Genomic DNA, 19,900 nt, shown 5'->3' on the forward strand with positions numbered 1-19,900 from the left:
CCCAATCCCTTTTAAAATTTTTTTGAAACAGGGTCTCGTTGAGTTGCTTAGGCCCTTATTAAGTTGCTAAGGTTGGTTTTGAACTCAGATCCTCCTGCTTCAGCCTCCTGAGATGCTAAGATTTACAGGTGTGCACCACCATGCTCTGTGTCAGACTTGTTTTGATCTAACTGTAGGCTAGGCTAGGCTGCTGAGCAGGTTCCTCTCAGCTATGCCATTCCTAAAATAAGTGTTTAGAAATTTCTTAAGTCAGTGTGGCACACCTCAGGATCTAAGAGGGAACAGGCTGACAGTACCATTCATTCATTCATTCATTCATTCATTCATGACGTTGGGGATTGTACCCAGAGCCTTACTCTCACTAAGTTACTGAGGCTGGCCTTGAACTTGCCATCTAATTGCCTCAACCTCCCAGGTGGCTGAGATTACAAGGGTGCGCCCATGACATTTTGTTTCTGAATGCTGGAGAGAGAATAGTGCAGCGAAACGGAGAAGCCAACAGTCAGTACAGCACTAGCTAATGAGCTGTGTGGGAAGTGTAACAGCTGATTCTGGAACCTAGGCAAAGGCAGGAGCGTCACTACAGAAAATGAGGTGCCACTCTTCCCCATCACACTGCCCCACAGCCCATAGAAACCCTGTGCCGGTCGCACGCCTGCCTCTGCTGCCTGCCTCTGCTGCCTTTTTATTTTTGGTTTTGGAATTTGAACCCAGGGCCTCATGCATGCTGAACATGTGCTGAAGCACTGACCTCCACCCTGTGTGTCTCCCTTAATGTAGAAAATGAGAAAAGGTATAAAGAGAATGAGAATTACCTAACTTACCACAGAGTGGTGACCATTAACATTTCAGAACATTATTTTAGTATGAAGCTCCTATATTTTAGTGCAACGTAATCTCCCCTTACTGCCATCTTGCATAATTTTAAATCACTGTATTTTTCATCAAAAGGATGTAGCATAACACACTGCTCTTTAGAGTCTTGCCAATTTTTCATTAAACAAACATCATTTGTTGATCATTTCCCCACACCAGATTGCTACAATCAGTTCAAGAGTTAAAATCTGTCAAGTTTTGTTACCAATATTTCATCCACATATTCTCCAAGAGAATGGGATAGAGCCCCAAAGTCCCAGTATTTAAAATCACAAAATTATTAGGTGAAATGGTCGGATTATTTAAAATTTTCCTTTCTGATATTCTTAATTGGTTGAATATCTTTCAGGTTTTTTGTTTTTTAAAATATTTTCAAGTGAGAGATGTGTATTTTTTTTGCCCTTTCTTTTTTCTTCTTCTTTTTAAAAAATTCATTTGTTAAGAATTATTTGTCTAGAAGCTACCCGCACCCCCCCCCCATTTTTTATTTTAGGAGCGACAGACTTCATGTCTGCCTAAATCCTTTAAACTGTTTTGTTTTGTACTGGAAATGGAACTGCTTTATCGCTAAGCTACATCCCCACCTGTTTTTATTTTTTGAGACAGGGTCTAAGTTGCCAAGGCTGGCCTGAATTTGTAATCCTCCTGCCAAATTCCTGGGATTACAGGTGTATACCATTGTGCCTGTTTTAAGATGGGGTCTTGCTCTGTTGCACAGGCTGAATTTGAACTTGTAAGTAATTCTCCTGCCTTTACCTTCTGAGAGGGTGGGATTATAAGCATGTGCCACCATACCCAGCAAAATGAAGGTTTTAATGTCTAGGTTCTCATGTAGATCTGTGTAGTTTTACTAATATCCTCTCTTGGTGTTCCTCTTTCATGGTAATTAAAAAAGGCAACTCATTTAACTCACTTCAAATCAAAAGTACATACGTAGAATATAACAATGTAGAATTGAAAAATGGAAACAGAAGCTTTTGGAATCAATCATTTATCACAAAATGAACAATTTCAATTTTTAAACACAATTGCTTTTCTTCATAGTTAACTCAAAAAATGATAAACAGAATTTTATTCAAACTTTACAAATATCATTTACATTTAGCCTGAGATTAAGCATGAGAAAGTTCAACCTGAAGTTAGACTTCACTGCCCAGTTAAACGTCTGAAAATAAAGTCGAGAGTGAACATACGTTATCCATCACACGCATTTCAGTGAGCTCTGACAGGGATGATGACAGAAAACTGAACTTTAATTTGCTCTGGTCCAGTGATCCTTTTTCTTCCTTTTTTGGTGCTGGGGATTGAACCCCAGGACCTCACACATGCTAGGCAAGTACTGCTCTAGCACTGAGATACACCCATAGCCCTCATGTGATCTTTGGAACCTAGAAATGCCTATTTTTCAAATAATGACCAGAAAAAAAATCTGCAAATGACAAATTCATGAAGGTGTGTCTGGAAACAGAATTTTAGTTCAATATTTCTACAGCAGCTGCTTTAGGTGACTATTAAAAAAATTCCTCAATCCTTATTGTTCGACATGTACTTGAAAACATGCAGCAGCATTGGACATTTTATTAAGTTTATAAATTTTAGTACCTGTAGTAAAATATAAAATACAGAGTATCTCTTTTTCAAATATTAAGTCTCTGAATGCTTCATTCATCCTTTGGTTTCAAACCCATACGCACTCACATTACACTGTACATTTAGCACTGAGATAGAACACTGTCCATCTACTGGGGAGGAGGGGTGCCATGGGAATACCAAAGCACTACGTTATAGAAAGTAAATGTTGAAGCAAAAATACTTTCTGAATATATACTGTACATTATGTAAACAAACATTCAGAATAAGAATTAACACAGGCCAAAATATTGTCTTCTAGGAAACCAGAATCTTCTTTTCAATCACACACATTGAGGATGCTTTTTGTTGGGAATGAAGCCTGTTCCTATATTTGCTTATGTGCTTAGATGTCTTGGAAACAAGTAGTTATTACATTCATTTGCTAACGGTTCATCTTCTGCTTAGCTGGCTGGCTGCTGCAAACAAGGAGCACAAGCACGACTTCGGTCCCTGTTTTTATTTAATACTAGCTAGAACATATAAGTCATTCATCTTTTCAAACCATATTAGCAATATAAATAGATTAAGTGAAGCAGTGAATCTCAAAATTTGTGCAGGGGAAACTAGTCAATAGTTTGTTTCCAATAAGGCCAGTAGCAAAATAATCACTACAAAGTCAGTCCAAGCTAGTAGTAAACCCCTGATTTAGCAGGCTGAATCCATGTTTGAAGTTAGGTAATTCTAATTCCTATTATTACTGTGCAAATCTAGAATTTCATACGTAAAAGAGAGTGCTGGCAGCATCAAAGCCCTGTAATAAGAGAATGAAATACTGATTAGGTTCTGAGATGCAGAGAAATTATATGAAGAAATCTTATGTCCTATGTTGGTGTCATAGCAATGGCCTCAGAATTCCCTTAATGAATCAGAAACTAAGACAACTGATTAGGTCACTGATGTTCTAAGCCAAAAGCCTAAATCTGAAGCAAATGATAAACACACAGAACTGAAGAAGCATTTTCAATTATGACCATGTGCAAAAACTTCAAGTTTCATGTAGACATTCTGTACCAGAAGCAGCCCCATCTGACAGGAAACAACTTAGTCAAGACTGTCCGTCCCTTTTCAAAGCTTCTAGTCTCTGAAGCAGCGCATTTCCAAACGCCTCCCGGTAGGCAGGGCTGAGTGTGTCCAGCAGAGAATAGACGGTTTCGTGGTAGGGAGTCTGCAAGTGATCCTCCACCTGGTCAAAAGCGTAACCTACCACCTACAAGAGAAACATACCCATGAATTACATAATTCCTTTCCACCTTGGTTCAGGAAATGAAAACTGAGTGTTTAAACAGGTTGTTCTCTAATACAACCTTTAGTATTTAAGGAACTTATATAAACAACCCTAGAAAAATATTTCCTAAGGAATTCTTTTTTTTTGATATTTAAAAGGTTTGATTTACCCACTTCTGCTCCTAAAAGGAATATAGAGAAAGAATTTAAAAAGTTACATACATAAAAATTTCATTTTCATATATCAAAATATGCTTTTTATACCTATTTAATTCCACATATACTGAGGGTCCACTACATTAAGGTGTTATAATAGATAATATCAGTTCATATTTTATTATTATTTATTTAGGTTAGACTTTTTAAATAAAGTATCCCAAAATTATTCCTATAGATGGTTTAATTTAAATAATGAATTAGCTTTATCAGTTTTTTATTTTAATACTTGTTTTAATAACAACTTGGCTTTAGTAATTAGTAATGTGAAAGGTCACTTTCACCTAATACATTACTTATCTGATGGTCTGACAGGGAACAAAGTTATGAGATAAATGGAAATGTTATTCTATGTGATTTTTTCACCTTTAAACATAGCTAAGCTTTTCTGACAAGAAAATAAGATATATCATGTTTTACCAGCACATAAAGATAAAAGTAAGTTTTTGTTCATTAAAGCTTATAAAACCCCCATATAAACTCTATATTTTGTTGCATATAGTTAAGCCAGAGAAGACATTTAAGCCATAGAAGTTTATGTTAGAAACCGAAGTTGAGTAATTTATAGTTAAAATAAAACCAGAGGCAGACACCTGAGGAAGATGAACCACACCTCTTCAGGTCCACATTTCTATGTCACTCTCTGCTGTGTGGGACACTTCGTCTGCCTCTCTCTTATCCCTGCTAGACTGTGACCTTCCAAAGGTCAGGGGTCACATCTTTTTGATTTGATTTCTAAGCGCTGGCGCAGGACAGTTGCTCAATAACTATTAGACAAAAAAAAAATCTGAAAACAGACTGACATCATGCCCATTCTTATGATTGATTCAGATCTTTCTGCATCATTTAGTCATATAATAGTGCTTACAGTTCATTTTAGTTCTTAATTTTTAGGTAATAGATAAAGAAGCAGGAGTTCACAGTAGACCAACTCAACCAAAATCATTCACATTTACGATTTCTGAGTCTCCCTGAGAACTGCTTCTATTTAGCTATGTGCTGTGGTGCACGCTTGTAATCCCAGAGACTTGGGAGGCTGAGGCAGAATCATCACAAGTTTGAGGCCAATCTAGACAGTTTAGCAAGGCCCTGTCTTAAAATAAAAGCTAAACTGAAAAGGGTTGGGGGTGTAGCTTGGTGTAGACTGCCCTGGGTTCAATCCCCAGTAGCACAGAGGAAAAAGAACCCCTTTGACCTTACTGCAGCCACTTTAGAATTAGCCAAAACCAAGACAGAATTTACCCTGGGCATTTATCTCTAAACCTGATTTGGCTATTTGTCTTTACATTTTGTGGAGGGTACTGGGGATTGATTGAACTCTGGGGCACTTGGCCACTGAGCCACATTCCCAGCTCTATTTTGTATTTTTATTTAGAGGCAGGGTCTTACTGAGTTGCCTAGCATCTCGCTTTTGCTGAGGCTAGCTTTGAACTCTTGATCCTCCTGCCTCTGATTCCTGAGCCTGTTTGTACTTAAGATCCACTACAGTTTTCAGTGCAAATTATGAAATTTTGAAAGGGGTGCATAAAAATTGGTGGATGCAGGGCTGGGGAAGCAGCTCAGCGGTAGAGCGCTTGTCTAGTGTGCTCAAGGCCTGGGTTTGGTCCTTAGGTGAATGCAGGTACTACTACTAAAGCAGCTATCTATGTGGCAGTTATGAGGAAACTGAGAGCAGTGGAGATGCTGGCCTTGCTTCACCTCTCAAGGAACATACAGTACCTATAAGTCATCTGAAGGAAACCAGAACTGGGGATTAAACCCAAGGCCTCATACATGCTAGGCAAGCCCCATGCCAACATCCCCAACCCTTTTATATTTTAAGACAGTGTTTCACTAAGTTACCTCGGTTGACCTCAAACTTGCCATCCTCCTGTCTCAGCCTCCCGAGTTGCTTGGATTACTGGTATGTGGTACTCCATCTTTTCTGTTATACAGCTGCTGTCAGTTGATGTTTTCTGTTATTCTAAATTTATGATTCTGGTTAAAGATGTGGAAAGGTCAATCTGTCTGGAAGATTTTATAACAGATTCTTATAATAAGGGAACAAGAGGAGACTCGTGGAAATCTGGAGGTACAATGTCATTCTCTGATTTTTTGGTACCAGAAATAGAATTCAGAAGCGTTTAACCCCTGAGCCACATCCTCAGCCCTTTTTAGTTTTTACTTGGACACAAGGTCAAGCTAAGTTGCTTAGGGCCTTGCTATGTTGCTGAGGCTGGTTTTGAAAGTGATCTTCCTGCCTCAGCCTTCTTAGTTGCTGGGATTACACACTTGTGACACCACTCCCAGCTCTCTCTGATTCAATTTTGATCTAAGAGCTGGAAAACAGAAGAGTCAAAAACTTTGTTTTAATAGGAAAGACATTTATAAAAAGTTCACAAAGATCCTTTCAATATATAGACTGCAAAACTCATTCACTGCAGAGTATGAATAGTTTTGGTGGACACATTTAGCCCCATGAAAAATAAATTACTGTGGGGGTAATGACATAATACCTTGCAAGTAAAATTTTGTCTTTTTCAAAAAATTAAATTTCTCATGATCAAAGACTTTTAAGGTTTTCTTTAAGAGTTTTGGAAGTTACTGAATGTCTAATTTTGACAGTGAACACCACTCCCATCCTTACTCCCCTCTACTTTTATCAAAAAATGGTAAAGATATACTTTTGGGTGAGTGTGCGAAGAAAACCGAGTTACCCTGAGTCCTGCTTCAGTGAGCTCCAGGCAGTATCTGTTCCTTTCCTTTGTTTCCACATTGATATAGGCCACGTCATCTGCACAGCGTAGGCTTTTCGAGACAAACATGTTGTTCACAGCAAAGAGAACGTCGTTCACAACTGCTTCAGCTTCCAGCCTCATGTCTTTCATGTCAGTTCCTTCAAAGCCATTAAGCTCTGAGCCTTCCTCGAACCCCGACATACTGCTTAGCTCCATGGGATTGCAGTCTGTTTCCATTCTGCAAAAAAGTACATATGATTTTTTTTTTTTTAACAGAAAGACATTTAAAATATTGTTGATTGAAATAGCTTGGCATGAAACACTAAGTAGCTAACAATTTTTAGGGAGAATACATTCTAAAATCATTTCCAGTAGTTTTTTACAGTAAAATTACAGATATCTATGGATCAAAAAAAGGGTCTTGGGGGCTGGTGTTGTGGCTTATTGGTAGAGCGCTTGCCTGGCACATGCGGGGCCCTGGGTTCAATCCTCAGCACCACATATAAATCAATAAAATAAAGGTTTTTTTTAAAAAAAGGGTCTTTCTTCCCCACTTATCCCTAAAAGATTAATTCCCATATTGATTAGCATATATTAGTTTTGAGCTCTTCTGAATAATGGTTCAGTGAAAAGACTATGCACACTTATAAATGTGTGATTAGGAGAGAGATTTAGAACTGGAATTGCAGAGTCAAAGGACACGCTCATTTTAACTCTCAACAGACATTGCACTTCACGCTTCAAGGAGGCAGTGCTGATTATATATCCACCAACAGAACAGGGGCATCTGTTCTCTTTTTCAACATACTCTTTCCAATCCTTTCTAATTTTTGCCAACGTGAGAGGCGAAGAATGAGAGTTCATTGTTTTAGTATGTATTTCCCTAAGTAAACACTTTTTGACTGTTTAGATTGTATTTTAGTTCTAAGATCAAAAGGGCAGATATGCAGTGGAACCCAGGCCATCTGATGTCCAGTTCAAGTCCTTATCCATGACAACACTCTGCCTCCTACTGGTTCCTTTCAGACTTCTGGGTTGGACTGTGTCAGAAGGCCTTCCCCACCCCCATGATTACATCTACAAAATCTCTAGCAGTCTTCTAAATTCTCATATTCATATTTAACTCTTTAGTTAGCCCGGGATGTATTTTCTGTAGCTTTATTTTACAAATGGACAGCCTATAATCCTAAGAGTTTCCGAGTAACTCATCTTTTCACTACTTATTTGAACTGGTCCAAATATTAAAAAAAAAAAAAAATGACATTTCTCAGGCCAACTTGATCCAATATTACTGCTGGGCTGTTATGCAGTTCTAGTGTTTCTTCTGTGACTAGGGTTAAAAAGGATTTTCCTGGCAGTGAATTTTATTAAATTTTGAAATGTAGGAATGAGAAAAGTTGATATATGTGAAAATGTGTAGGACTGTAAAAAAGGTTTTAGAGAATAAGATCCTGAACTTTCTTTTTACCTGGCAGGTTTTAAAAGTTAAGGCTTTCATTTCTCTGACAGGGATTAAGCGCTGCTCTGCTGAATGCAGGTGCCTCTCGCCCATCCACACTCGCTCAGCATTCTCTTCCTGTCTACTGTGCACGCTGTGCTCCCCTCTACTGTGCTGGAGAGCCTACATGAGTGATGATCTCATTTCCTAACAGAAGCCTTAATAACCTTTTTTCCTGACAACGCTGTATGAACATTCTGGTTTATGCCATTTGTCTATTACATTGTGTATTCCATCTCTTTTTCTAAAGTTACTCACTTGTGCCCTTTCTATGATATCCAAAATGTTTTAAGTTGGTACTTCTCAGCCTCTGCAGCTCACTAGAACTGCCTGGGAGAGCGCATAAAAACGGATGACCTGGCCCCAGCCAGGAACCCAAACCTCTGGAAGATGGGTGTTTTTCCAGAGCTCCTGAGTGATTCTGCTGTGCAGCTACTGCTCTGAGTTATCAGCAAAAAGCTTAAGGAGGCAGAGTTCCTATAGCTGCATGTCATCTGCACATTATTTAAGCCAAAACTATTTGCTAAAGACAACTTGTGGAAAACTATGTAAAGCTATGTTAAAAAATAAAAGCAAATGGATAAAAAATGTACTCCTCCATTCTTTTTTTTAAAAAAAAATATTTATTTTTTAGTTGTAGTTGGATACAATACCTTTATTTATTTATTTACTTATTTATGTGGTGTTGAGGATTGAACCCAGGGCCTTGAACATGCTAGGCAAATGCTCTGCCGCTGAGCCACAACCCCAGCCCTGTACTCCTCCGTTCTATCTCAACTAACGACACTTTTAAGAATCCTTTGTCTCCTATTCCACTTTATAGAACTAGCCACTCATTGCTGACAACACAATTACAAAATGATCAATTACTATTGAAACAATCTGTCAGGTAACTAAAAATCTGATTTACTATATATATGAAAATAAAAATATTTGATTTTCTAAAAATTTCAACCTTCTTAATATAATCAATATGTTGCTTAATATCATACTTGGTTTTATATATAAGCTCTGGAGCACATTTTATATTTTGCAAATTTAGTTTTGAAGATTTTGAAATTGCCTACCTACTATAAATCTCTGAACATCATGAATGTTGTTTTTATTTTGCTTAAGTGACTGAGTGCCTCAATTATAGATGTAATAAATAATATTCATTATTTGCAAAAGATGTATACATGAGAAAGCCTGACAGTTTACAAAGTTTTCTTTTAGCAAGAGTGTAATTCAGTGTGATTAGGGCCTTAATGATGGGGAATGATGAAGAATCTGGTGCTAGAATGGAAGAAATCCTCACAGGTCTGTAAAGTAGGTCACCAAATTGTTGCTGTGTGATTATTAGCACTAAGCTGGAAAAGAGAAAGACCTTCTCTGAGACTGTGACAACTCTGAGAAGCCTTTCTCCAAAATGCCTTTTGAATGAAAGTGTAACATTCAGAAAGAAGGTTTGCTGTTGCAGTGGTACTGAGGATGGAAAGCTGAGCTAGGTGTGGGCGAGGCAAACACTCTACCGCTGAGTCACAACCCCAGCCTTTTTCCTTTTTTTGATTTTGAGACAGGGTCTTGCTAAGTTTCCCAGGCTGGCTTTGAACTTGCTATCCTCCAGTCTCAGCCTTCCAAGTTACTAAGAATACAGGTATGTGCCACTTCACCTGGTAATATTCAGAAATTTTCATGATATAGGTTAAAATATTTTAGTATTAAAGCATTATACAAATAAAAACATTTTAAACTATGATTACAACTTATTTTTCCTAACAGGCTAAATAGACTTGTTTATCAATATCCTTTCTTGAGTTACTACCACCCAGACTTTCTGAGAGGGTAGGGAGGGAAAGTCATGAGCTCTGGGACAAGTGGGCACTAAGGTCCTCAGAGCTCTTGTTGGGGGTCTTGACGGGTCTCTGCAGCTGCTCCCCGGCTAGTTGCTTTGGTTTCAGTTTGGCTATTTTATATAATATGCCCCAGGCCTGCTTGTAGAATCAGTACCACTTTGCTAGTGTAACCCCCTTTGCCACTGCCCAGGACGTCTAGGTATGCGCCAAATCACTCTCCCACTGGGGAGGCAAACATTTCCAAGCTGTTTCAAGTGTAGAATTTTAATGTTCTGATGAGGTAAACCCTTCACCCTGTAGTGCTTCCTTTGCCCACTAGCACAGACCAACTGTCGATAGCCCCTAAGCAAACTGTGGGTGGTAAGGGATCACCTCCCAGCACTGTCAGACTTAATTCTGTCTTTCTTCTACTTTGTTTGAAAGCCTGACAATTTCTTCTTTGCCATGTGCATCACTATAGTGATTCTGAAGGACCAGCAGCACAACACAAAGCCATGTGGATAAACTGTCAGGTTGGCAAAGCCGCTGTTATGGGTGTTGCAAAACAGCCATGGTCCTGCCAGGTGAGCACCAATGCCATCATCCCCTGCTCCAGGACATCAAAGTGTCCTGGAGGCCTTTTAGAACAGTCTTGTCATCAGCTTGGCACCAAGGACAGAGCTGAGTGTACTTGCCCTGCTCTTGCTGGAGTAAGGCCAGGCAGGGGCCACGCCTGGGGTGGAGGCTGCGGGGGGCTGGGAGCTGCAGCCTGGCCCACCTTTTCAAGGTTTAACAACGTTCAGCCTCACCACACTGTAGACCAAGCTCTAGCATGTGAACCTTTGAAGTTATTAAACCATATCCAAGCTTCAGTGGCTGGAGAAGCAGCAGAGCACTGAGCATCAGAGAAGCAGTTTCCACATTTTTGATTCCACACAGCAGTGGGTCAAAGCACTCTGAGCAGACACCTAGTTATTTGTACTTATGTACATTTTTCTACCACAGTTAAAACACTGAAAACATGCAAATAAGCCAAATGTGTATTAAGCTGGAGAAGGTAAAAAAGAAAATATAGACATGTTTTCTTCCTTCTTCTTATATTAAAATTGTAGTTTTACTGAGGTTTGATTTTACCATGTGTGTCAGGGATCGAGCCCACAGGAAAGAGTGAAGCCTAGGGGCAATTAAAGATGCCTACTGGTAGCTTATGGTCTAATTTAGGAAATAAAACAGAATGAGGAATATTTGTACAAATATTACAGCTACAAGCCAAACACATCATAATTACAACCAAAGAAATGTACTTTATTGTGAATGGCTGATAATCACAGAAAACGATGATATGCTTTTGGACCTACTATGACCTTTACCATTACACTTGTGTGAACTTGAATTTGGCCACATAATCTCATTGGGCTCATGCTATTCTCATATAAAATAAAACGGACAGAAAAATCTACTGTTTTAAGAGCCCTGATATTGCATGGTCTACGATATATCAGTTAGTTATGATGAGGTTCAACTCATGAACATGTGAAAATTGGTCTGGAATGAGCCTACATACAGTTATGGACAGCAGAGTGGTCTTCAGAGTCTGTTCATGGGGAACAGAGGATAAGCACAGCTTTGTGTAGGATATGGCAAGATTTGTAAGGAGACTAGCCTAGATGACATACAAAGAGACTGTTAAGGGCGTGATGGATGGGCAAGAATGGCTATTCAACAGGGTGCTGACACCTAGATGGGAGGAATTTGATTTTGAAATAAGAAGTTGTTTTAAGGTCTTGAGAATGGAAATAACAGTCTTTATTTGAAGTCTGTATACTGTCGGCACATAGTTTGGCCCAGTTTTTTAAATCCTATTTGGCAACCTTTACATTATAATTGGGGTTGTTTAACCATTTACAATTAGTATGGTTACCGTAAATACCAGTATTATTGAGTTTAAATTTACTATCTTGCTATTTGTTTTGTTTCATCTGTATTTTACTTCCTTTTCTTTATCTTTCTGCTTATGTTTGGACTAGGCACTTTTAGGATTCTATCTTTCGGTGGCTTATTAAATATAATTTTCTGTGGTATGTTTTTGGTGGTTGCTTTAGCTTACAGTATACCTCTTTAATTTATCACAATGTGCCTGCAATAGATATCATTTTGTGTATAAGAACCTTACAAGAGTATACTATACCATTTTGTATATAAGAACTTTACAAGAGTATACTACATATTATTTGCTATTTTTGTAATATATCTTCAATATATGTTAAAAACTTCATATAAACTTTTATTCTTAATCACGCAGTTACTATTTCTGATGCTACTTATTCCTTTGTGTTACCTATATCTATATATATGATCTGTGTACTTTTTGCTAGAAGGACTTCCTTCAACATTTCCTGTAGTGTACATTTGCTGTTTATGAATTCTTTCAGCTTTGGTGTGTCTGAACAAATCTTCCTTTCATCTTTGAGAGAGATTTTGCTGCATATAGAATCTGAGATTGACAGTTGTCTTTCAAATCTATTTTTTTTTTGTGTGTGTATGTGTGTGGTGCTGAGGATGAATCCAGGGCCTTGTACATGCAAAGCAAGCACTCTACCAACTGAACTATATCCCCAGTCCATTCATTGTCTTTCAAATCTTTAAAGATGTTTTTCAACTCTCATGTTGCTGGCAGTTTCCCATGAGAAATGTGGTAACACAGTTATCACTGTACTTCTTGGTATACTTTTTCCATGCTTCTTTGGCTTGGGTTTTTTGAGATCCTTGGGTTTATAGTCTTCAACTAATTTGGAAAAAATTTGGCAGCCATCATTTCTTTTTATCTGTCCTTCTCTTCTTGGAGACTCTAATTTTGTGTATTAGACTGAGGGTGCTCTATTCCTCACAGCTTTGTTCAGTTTTTCAGTCTCTTGTGTGTTTCTTTCTTTTTAAAAATTTTTTTTAGATATTGATGGATCTTTATTTTATTCATTTATTTATATATGATGCTGAGAATTGAACCCAGTGCCTTGCACATTCTAGGCAAGTGTTCTACCACGGAGCCACAACCCCAGCTCCTCTTGTGGGTTTCATACTGAATGATGTCTACCGCTATATCTTCGAGTTTTTTCTTCTACAATATCTATTTTTTCTAAAAAACCCTTTTTCTGAGTACTCTACCAAATGCCTTGTGAATTTTGTGCAAGAGGAACAGGAACTCTCTCTGGTCCCGCTTTAGTTCAGAAAATGGTTCTTTCTAGTTCTTTCAGGTAGTTCTTTTCTCACCTTTGGATGGTGTCCTCATAGCAATATGCTGATCAATACTCAGCTATAGGCTCAAGGCGGGGCTCTCTGTTATCTCCACAGCCCTTGCTCTGTGAAGCTCTCTGCTTTCTAACCCTCTGTCCTAGCTCCATGTCCTCTATTTAGGTAGACCACCAGACTTCACCTGAGTTTTTCTCCCAAGTGCCATGTCTAACATCTCTCCAGGCAATAAATTAGGACCACAGGCTCATCTCATTTATGTCTTGCTTCTTAGAGATCACTATCCATTGCTGATGCCCCAAATACTGCTTCATGTATTTTTGCCCAAATTTTGTTGTTTAAGGTGAGAGGGTCCCTATTACTCTACCTTGGCTAGAAGTAGAAATCCCACCAGTCAATTTTGCAACCCTATTTCATCAGTTTTTCTTTCACTGACTTTGGTCTTGCCTATACTACTCTGAATCAACCTTACCATCTTGTGGATTCCTTCATTAATGAATGTTGCAAGTACTCTACGATTGAGCTGCATCTCCAGCTCTAGATTCCTATTTTTAACTTTATAAAATATATTTTGACACTACTTTGAAGATCTACAATCCTTCAAAATTCAACTCGGACATCTTTCACGGTTCTGTGTCCGAGTGTAAGAGAGATCACCATATCCCCTACAAAGCACCTCTGCATGGTACTACTGTACTTATTGTACCTCATTACCAACAGTTTTTGTGTCTGTTACTACATATTCATGAAGATGGGGGCCTATGATGTCTACTATCACCCGCAGTGTCTGCATAAAGATCTTTTTGAATGAATAAGCCACAGAAAAATTCTCAAGTGGTGGTACTCAGCTCTGTGAAGAAGTTTTTGTTTTTTTATACAAAGTCACAGGACATATATGGTAATGTTCTTAGAGAATAAATATCACTCTTTTTTTAAAAAAAAGATTTTTGTAGTTGTGTATGGACAGAATGCCTTTATTTGTTTGTTTTTATATGGTGCTGAGGATCAAACCCAGTGCCTCACACATGCTAGGCAAGCTCTCTACCACCGAGCTACAACACCAGCCCTGCATATCACTCTTATAGTATCAATATTATGGAAAAATGATGTAAAACTGACTTGAATTAAAAAAAGAACAAAAATGTTTGGAAGTCTCAAGCCATGTCCTCTTTAGGTTATATCCCTATACCTCTGGGGTTTCCTTTGCCCTCTGATAGGAATATTTGAGTGAAACAATCTGAGAAATACTGCCCTATCCTAAGAAATTAAAAGCTAGAAGGACTTCTTTCAACATTTCCTGTTGTACATTTGCTATGTACACTACAGGAAACGTGTCTGACAGTAGGAAGTTGACAGGCAGAGGCAGGAGCTGTACGAGGGTGGCAGGTTGGCACTGAGCTCGGCATTCTCTAAGTTCTCACGACTCTTTCCACTTCACTTACACTGATGTTTTTTGTTCAAAGTGAAGGTAGCCCCGTGTGGTGGCTTATGCCTTGATTCCCAGCTACCTGGGAGGCTGAAGCAGAAGAATCACAAGTTCAAGGCCTGCCTTAGCAACCTAGGGAGGTCTTGTGCAACTTTGAGAAACCCTGCCTCAAAATAAAAAATAAAAAGGACTGGGGATGTATTTCAGTGGTAAAGCACCCCTGGGCTCAATCTGGGTGGGAGGGGGGAAAGAAAGAAGGTAATTATTGGTAGTTTTAAACTTTTACCTTTGTAGTTTTTCTATGGTAAAATGAAAATGTATTATATTTGCAGTAAGAAAAATAAATAAGATTTGTGATATATTGGAAAGTACAGGTATGGAATCTGGAATCTGAAATAGTTTCTTAGAAAAACTAGACTATTATTAAGATGAAGTAATTTGGAGCATCTATTTCACATGAAGTTTGAGCTTATAATATTTCAAACATTAATCTGAAAGTAAAGAGGAATAAAGTTGGTTATAATTGGTTTCATTTAGAATTTAGGAAAAGTCACCTAATTTAGCTTTTATTTTCTGAAACATAACATTCACATCTGTTTTCAATAACTCATATATACTTTTCAAATTAAAATTTTTAAATCAATCATTTGCAAATCATTTGTAAAAAATGGCTATTTTCCATTTATGCACTGATCTGTAAAATGACTATGCATCCACCTTTCAGCAATGAGAGAGACACATTACCTAGGTGCAAATTAAGCCAAGAGAATCTGATTGTGGAGGGAGCTCTGGGGTGGAGAAACACCTTGTGCTGATTTGAGGAGTTTTAAAACTATAAATAAACAGCAACACTGTGCCTCTGTAAACTTTTCTTCAAAACCAGAAATTGTAAACTTGGTCCTAAAAAAAGACTCAAACACTGAATGCTTAAAAAAAAATCTAGAAATTAATTAGTTTCTTATTACTATATAATCCTCTAGGAAATAAGGATGACTTGGCACTATATTTAAATAAAGCACTTTCTAACCAATATAAAACAAATCAATAAAGAGATAAAATAGAAAACCTCACTGCTTCCCATTTAAACCCTACACTGGTTCTCTACCAGAGTCTGGGCAGTATTCTGTTGCCAATAAAATCTTTAAAAATTGGAATTCATTATAATTGCTCTCAATCATTCTGGTAGATTGCATCACCTAGTTTTTATAAAGTTTCCAAAAATGATTCCTTAAAACATCACGCATAAATTATTTAGGGTTCAGCTCTTTCTCCATCTGTTGGTATAATTTTGGGGCTGTTCTAAATAAGTGTTTTTATGTCTTTGGAGGATTCACAAAATTGGTTAGCAAGATACTGATTACTACTAAATCCCTTATTCTCCACTTAATTTACTTGTCTTAATTTTGTTTCACTACAAATTCAAAGCATCAAAGACCTGGAAAAAAATCGTAGAGGTGAGCTTTGTCCTTAATGACAAGAGAGTGGGCAGAGTGACAGTTACCTAATGCCTGGCAAAAGATTTCAAGAGCAGTACAAAGGTTACAAATACTCACTTTGAAACAAAGTTTGACTTTTCAGCTGACATTACAACAGTCAGCTGAGGAGTGGGATGTGGCATCTTAATTGCCATCACTTTTTCTCCAATACTACAATCTGGAAAATCCTCCTAATGCTAACTAGAAGTGATCAGCATGATGTGGTTGATGCTCTCAAGCTGGCTGATGGGGCTGACTCTCAGCTCTAGCAGTTAATCTGTGACTCAGGGCAAGATGTCTTAGTCTCTCAGTAATACATCCCTCCTCTCTAATATGAAGCTAATAGTAATATCTACCTTAAAGTGATATTGATAGAATTAAGTGAGAAAATATATAGAAAGTGCTTAGAGGCTTAGAGGGGCTGGAGATGTAGTGCAATTGGTGGAGTGCTTGCTTTGTATGCACAAGACCCTGGGTTCAATCCCCAGCACCACCAAAAAAAAAAAAAAAAAAAAAAAGGGCTTAGAATGGTGCTGTGGGGGCTGGCGCTGGGGCTCAAGTGGTAGCATGCTTGCCTGGCATGCATGAGGCACTGGGTTTGATCCTCAGATATTGTGTCCATCTAAAACTAAAAAAAATAAAAAATAAAAAAAATAGAATGGTGCTGTGTACTTGCTAAGTTCAAGAAATATTATCTGTTAATTATATTAAACCAATTTTTAGAGAATAAAGTGCTGGCTTTGAAACTCCAGGCGTCTGAATCTTTACATTACAGGGTGACAGCTGCTACTGCTGTTTTGTAGAACTTCTTCAAAGAGACCTGGGAAATGGTAGTCTTGACATCAGATTCCTGTTCCTCAGGAGCGAGTATTAAAAAGGTCCATAACATCTTACTAGCTTCTTTTATTTCACCTGTTATCATGGATTTCTTTGAAGAATGATTATTTTGAGATGACCTATTTAGTCTGTGATATATGTGGTTTCCAACCTGTCTCTTCAAACCCCTTTATGTAATTCCTGAAAATCTCACAATATTTAGTTGGGTAATTATTTTCATCTTCCTCAATTATTCCTAGGTATTAACATTTTGTGGTAGTAGTTCTTTGATAAAACACAAAATAGCATTGTGACATGGGAAGAGTTTATATTCTATTGGAGCTAACCATATGACAAGGACATTTAACATTTATGCTGAATTTCTCCTAGAAACTATAAAATGTATAAGACAACCCACTTAACACTTTGAGTGTTTATTGAAAAATCTTTGGTTTTAATTTTCCTTTCCTTTCCTGTCTGATAGTTGAAATTATAGGCATTCTATGGATAGCTTGAATGTAATTCCACATTGCAAAAGAAACCACTTATTAACAGTTACTGAAAAAAGTTTCATCCATTTGTCAAAATTCCAGTCCAAACCTTCCAAGGCCTATTTCACTGCCAGATGAGATCCCCACCTTGGACTGTTCACACCACTTTGTTAATTATAACCCTTGCCATAAAAGGGGTATTATTACTCAAAAACACGTCTTAATATCTACACACACACACCACACAATGAGAGAGAGAGAGAGAGAGAGAGAGAGAGAGAGAGAGAGAAAACGAACATCCAGCTGCTTCTAACTATCTTCTCTGTCCCAATGTCCTGTTTGGATTGCAGTATGGATTACTGCAGCATCCTTCTAACTGGTCTTGCTGTGTTCATGACAGACCCTTCAACCCCCATATCAGGCTATTTTCAACACAGTAGTTAGCATGACCTTATAAAAACAGTCTAGATTATGTCACTTTTCTCGTTAGACCTGCTTTACCCAGAGCAAAAATCCTAATAATTGTCTGCAAGGCTCTGTATGACCTGTTCCCAACTCCATGTGCCTTGTTTCCTAGCTTTCTCCAAGTCTGCTAAAAAGTAATAGTTTGAGAGGCCTTCTCAATAGCATTCTTTAGTTTTTGTAAAGGCAAATTCCTCCCCTCATTTCTAGATCAAATTCCTTTACGTTTCTTTTTTTTTCCCTATAGCATTTAACACATGACCCATTATTCAATTGATTTGTTCATTTCCCCTTCCTTCAGTAAAATGTAAGCTCCATGAAAGTAGGAACAATCTGTTTACTGCTGTAGCCCCAGAGCTTAGAACAGTCCCTGACATACAGCAGGCAATTAATAAACACTAAATACACGAATGGCCCTTCTACTTCAGAACATAAGGTCCTTGAAGGTTCTGTCTGATTCAGTCACTCACTCTCTTTTTGGTGTAGGAGAATGAACCCAGGGCCACCCGCATGCTTACCACAACTCTGCCACTGAGCTGCACGCCTGATTCTGCTTTACACTTCTGAGGGCCCAGGTCATTTCATTTAAATGACCCTTAACAGATATATTTTCAAAATAACTTTGTTTATTTTTTAACATGGTGCTAAGGATTAAACCCAGTGCCTCACATGTGCTAGGCAAATGCTCCACCACTGAGCCACAACCCAAGCCCTTAACAAATATTTTTAAATGAAGGAATAGCTTGGGAATTGAAGTTATTGGGAATACTTGAGATACGTCTACACAGAATGAGGGGCATCAACTATCAAAGCCACTACATATACTGGAGAGCAGCACGCTGGTTCTAAAATGTAAAGGACAACCAGATTTTTTTTGTATCCATCAACATTTCCGGTCTATGTTAATATTCATGAAATAATTACGAAGACAGTAAATACTTAACTCCTTAAACTGGTCATCTTAATTCACTATCCTTAATTAATCAGCTTTATGTTTCAGGACTCTGTTTCGCTTCGTGCCCAACTAACATCATTTACTCTTCCTAGCAATCCTTGGAGGTAAGATATTAATACTCTCGCACTTGGCAAAGAGTCAAGGTAGGCTCAGAGAGGGCAGTGGCCGGTGCAAGGTGGTTCCGCCACTGAGTGTCAGTGTCAGAATTCTAATCCAGGACAGCTGACTTCCGGGCCACCGGCACCGGGTTGACTAACTTGAACCGGCTCCGCCTCTGCAGGAGTAGCCTCCTAGAGGGCAGAAGCACGACTGCGCAGATGCTCAGGACAGCACGAATTCTTCACCCAGGTCCCCGAGGGGTCGGGAGCCTTCGGCATTTATCAGAGAAAACAGTTTTGCCACAGATGCCTCGAGAGCCCAAGTTTCCTGGTCGTCGGTATAGCACCCCCAGGGTGGACTAAGAGTGTACGACAGGCGCTTTGCAAACTGCAAGCCACTAGAACAAGAGTAACCCAGAGGAAGCTTCGAAAACAATGCCCGCAGGAGGCACCGGACCCATAACTTGCTGACAATGACACCGGTCGGGATTCCTGCGGCGGGCGGGATGCCGACGGTCACCCGTTCTTGCAGTGGAAGGGGCGGCGCCGGGAGCAGCGGTTCCCAGGGGCCCAGGATCTGAGCGACCCGGACAGCCCAGGCCGGACCCGCCCCCAGACCCCACTCAACGCGAACACCGGGCCCGCTGTCCGTCGCCCCTCACCACCCGGCCGAGGGCCTCGAGGGGGTACGCAGGGCCCCGCCCTGCCCCCAGCCCTGCCGGCGGCAACCCGCCCGCAGACCGCAGCCCGGCAGCGCGACTGCTCACCTGTGCTCGCCCCGTCCTTCTCTTCCTCCCGGCGAGGGCGTCTGGAGCCGACCCGCGGCGCCAGCCCCGCCCCCGCCCCCGCACCGCCCTGGCCCCGCCCCCGAACCGCCGGAAGTGCTCTGCCTGGGCTCTCCTTTCCGCCGACCCGGCCCACAGTGTGGCGTCACTTCCGCTTGCGCCAGGCCGC

General features: G+C 39.3%; 1 protein-coding gene across 2 annotated transcripts; it reads right to left on the reverse strand.

The window, feature by feature from the left end:
- Nucleotides 1-1,851: 1,851 nt before the first annotated feature.
- Nucleotides 1,852-19,789, reverse strand: Gskip (GSK3B interacting protein). 2 transcript variants are annotated; one of them, XM_027950918.1, is made up of 3 exons: nucleotides 19,714-19,789; nucleotides 6,645-6,903; nucleotides 1,852-3,715 (listed from the first exon to the last, which is right to left on the reverse strand). In XM_027950918.1, the coding sequence occupies exons 2-3, from the start codon at nucleotides 6,900-6,902 to the stop codon at nucleotides 3,554-3,556; spliced, it is 420 nt and encodes a 139-aa protein (XP_027806719.1). In that variant the 5' UTR covers nucleotide 6,903; nucleotides 19,714-19,789; the 3' UTR covers nucleotides 1,852-3,553. The 2 variants fall into 2 exon arrangements, with proteins under 2 accessions (XP_027806719.1, XP_071463654.1); XM_071607553.1 differs by having other exon boundaries at nucleotides 6,612-6,903.
- Between the last annotated feature and the right edge of the window lie 111 nt (nucleotides 19,790-19,900).

Source organism: Marmota flaviventris, chromosome 2, assembly GCF_047511675.1.
Source record: "Marmota flaviventris isolate mMarFla1 chromosome 2, mMarFla1.hap1, whole genome shotgun sequence".
NCBI lineage: Eukaryota > Metazoa > Chordata > Mammalia > Rodentia > Sciuridae > Marmota > Marmota flaviventris.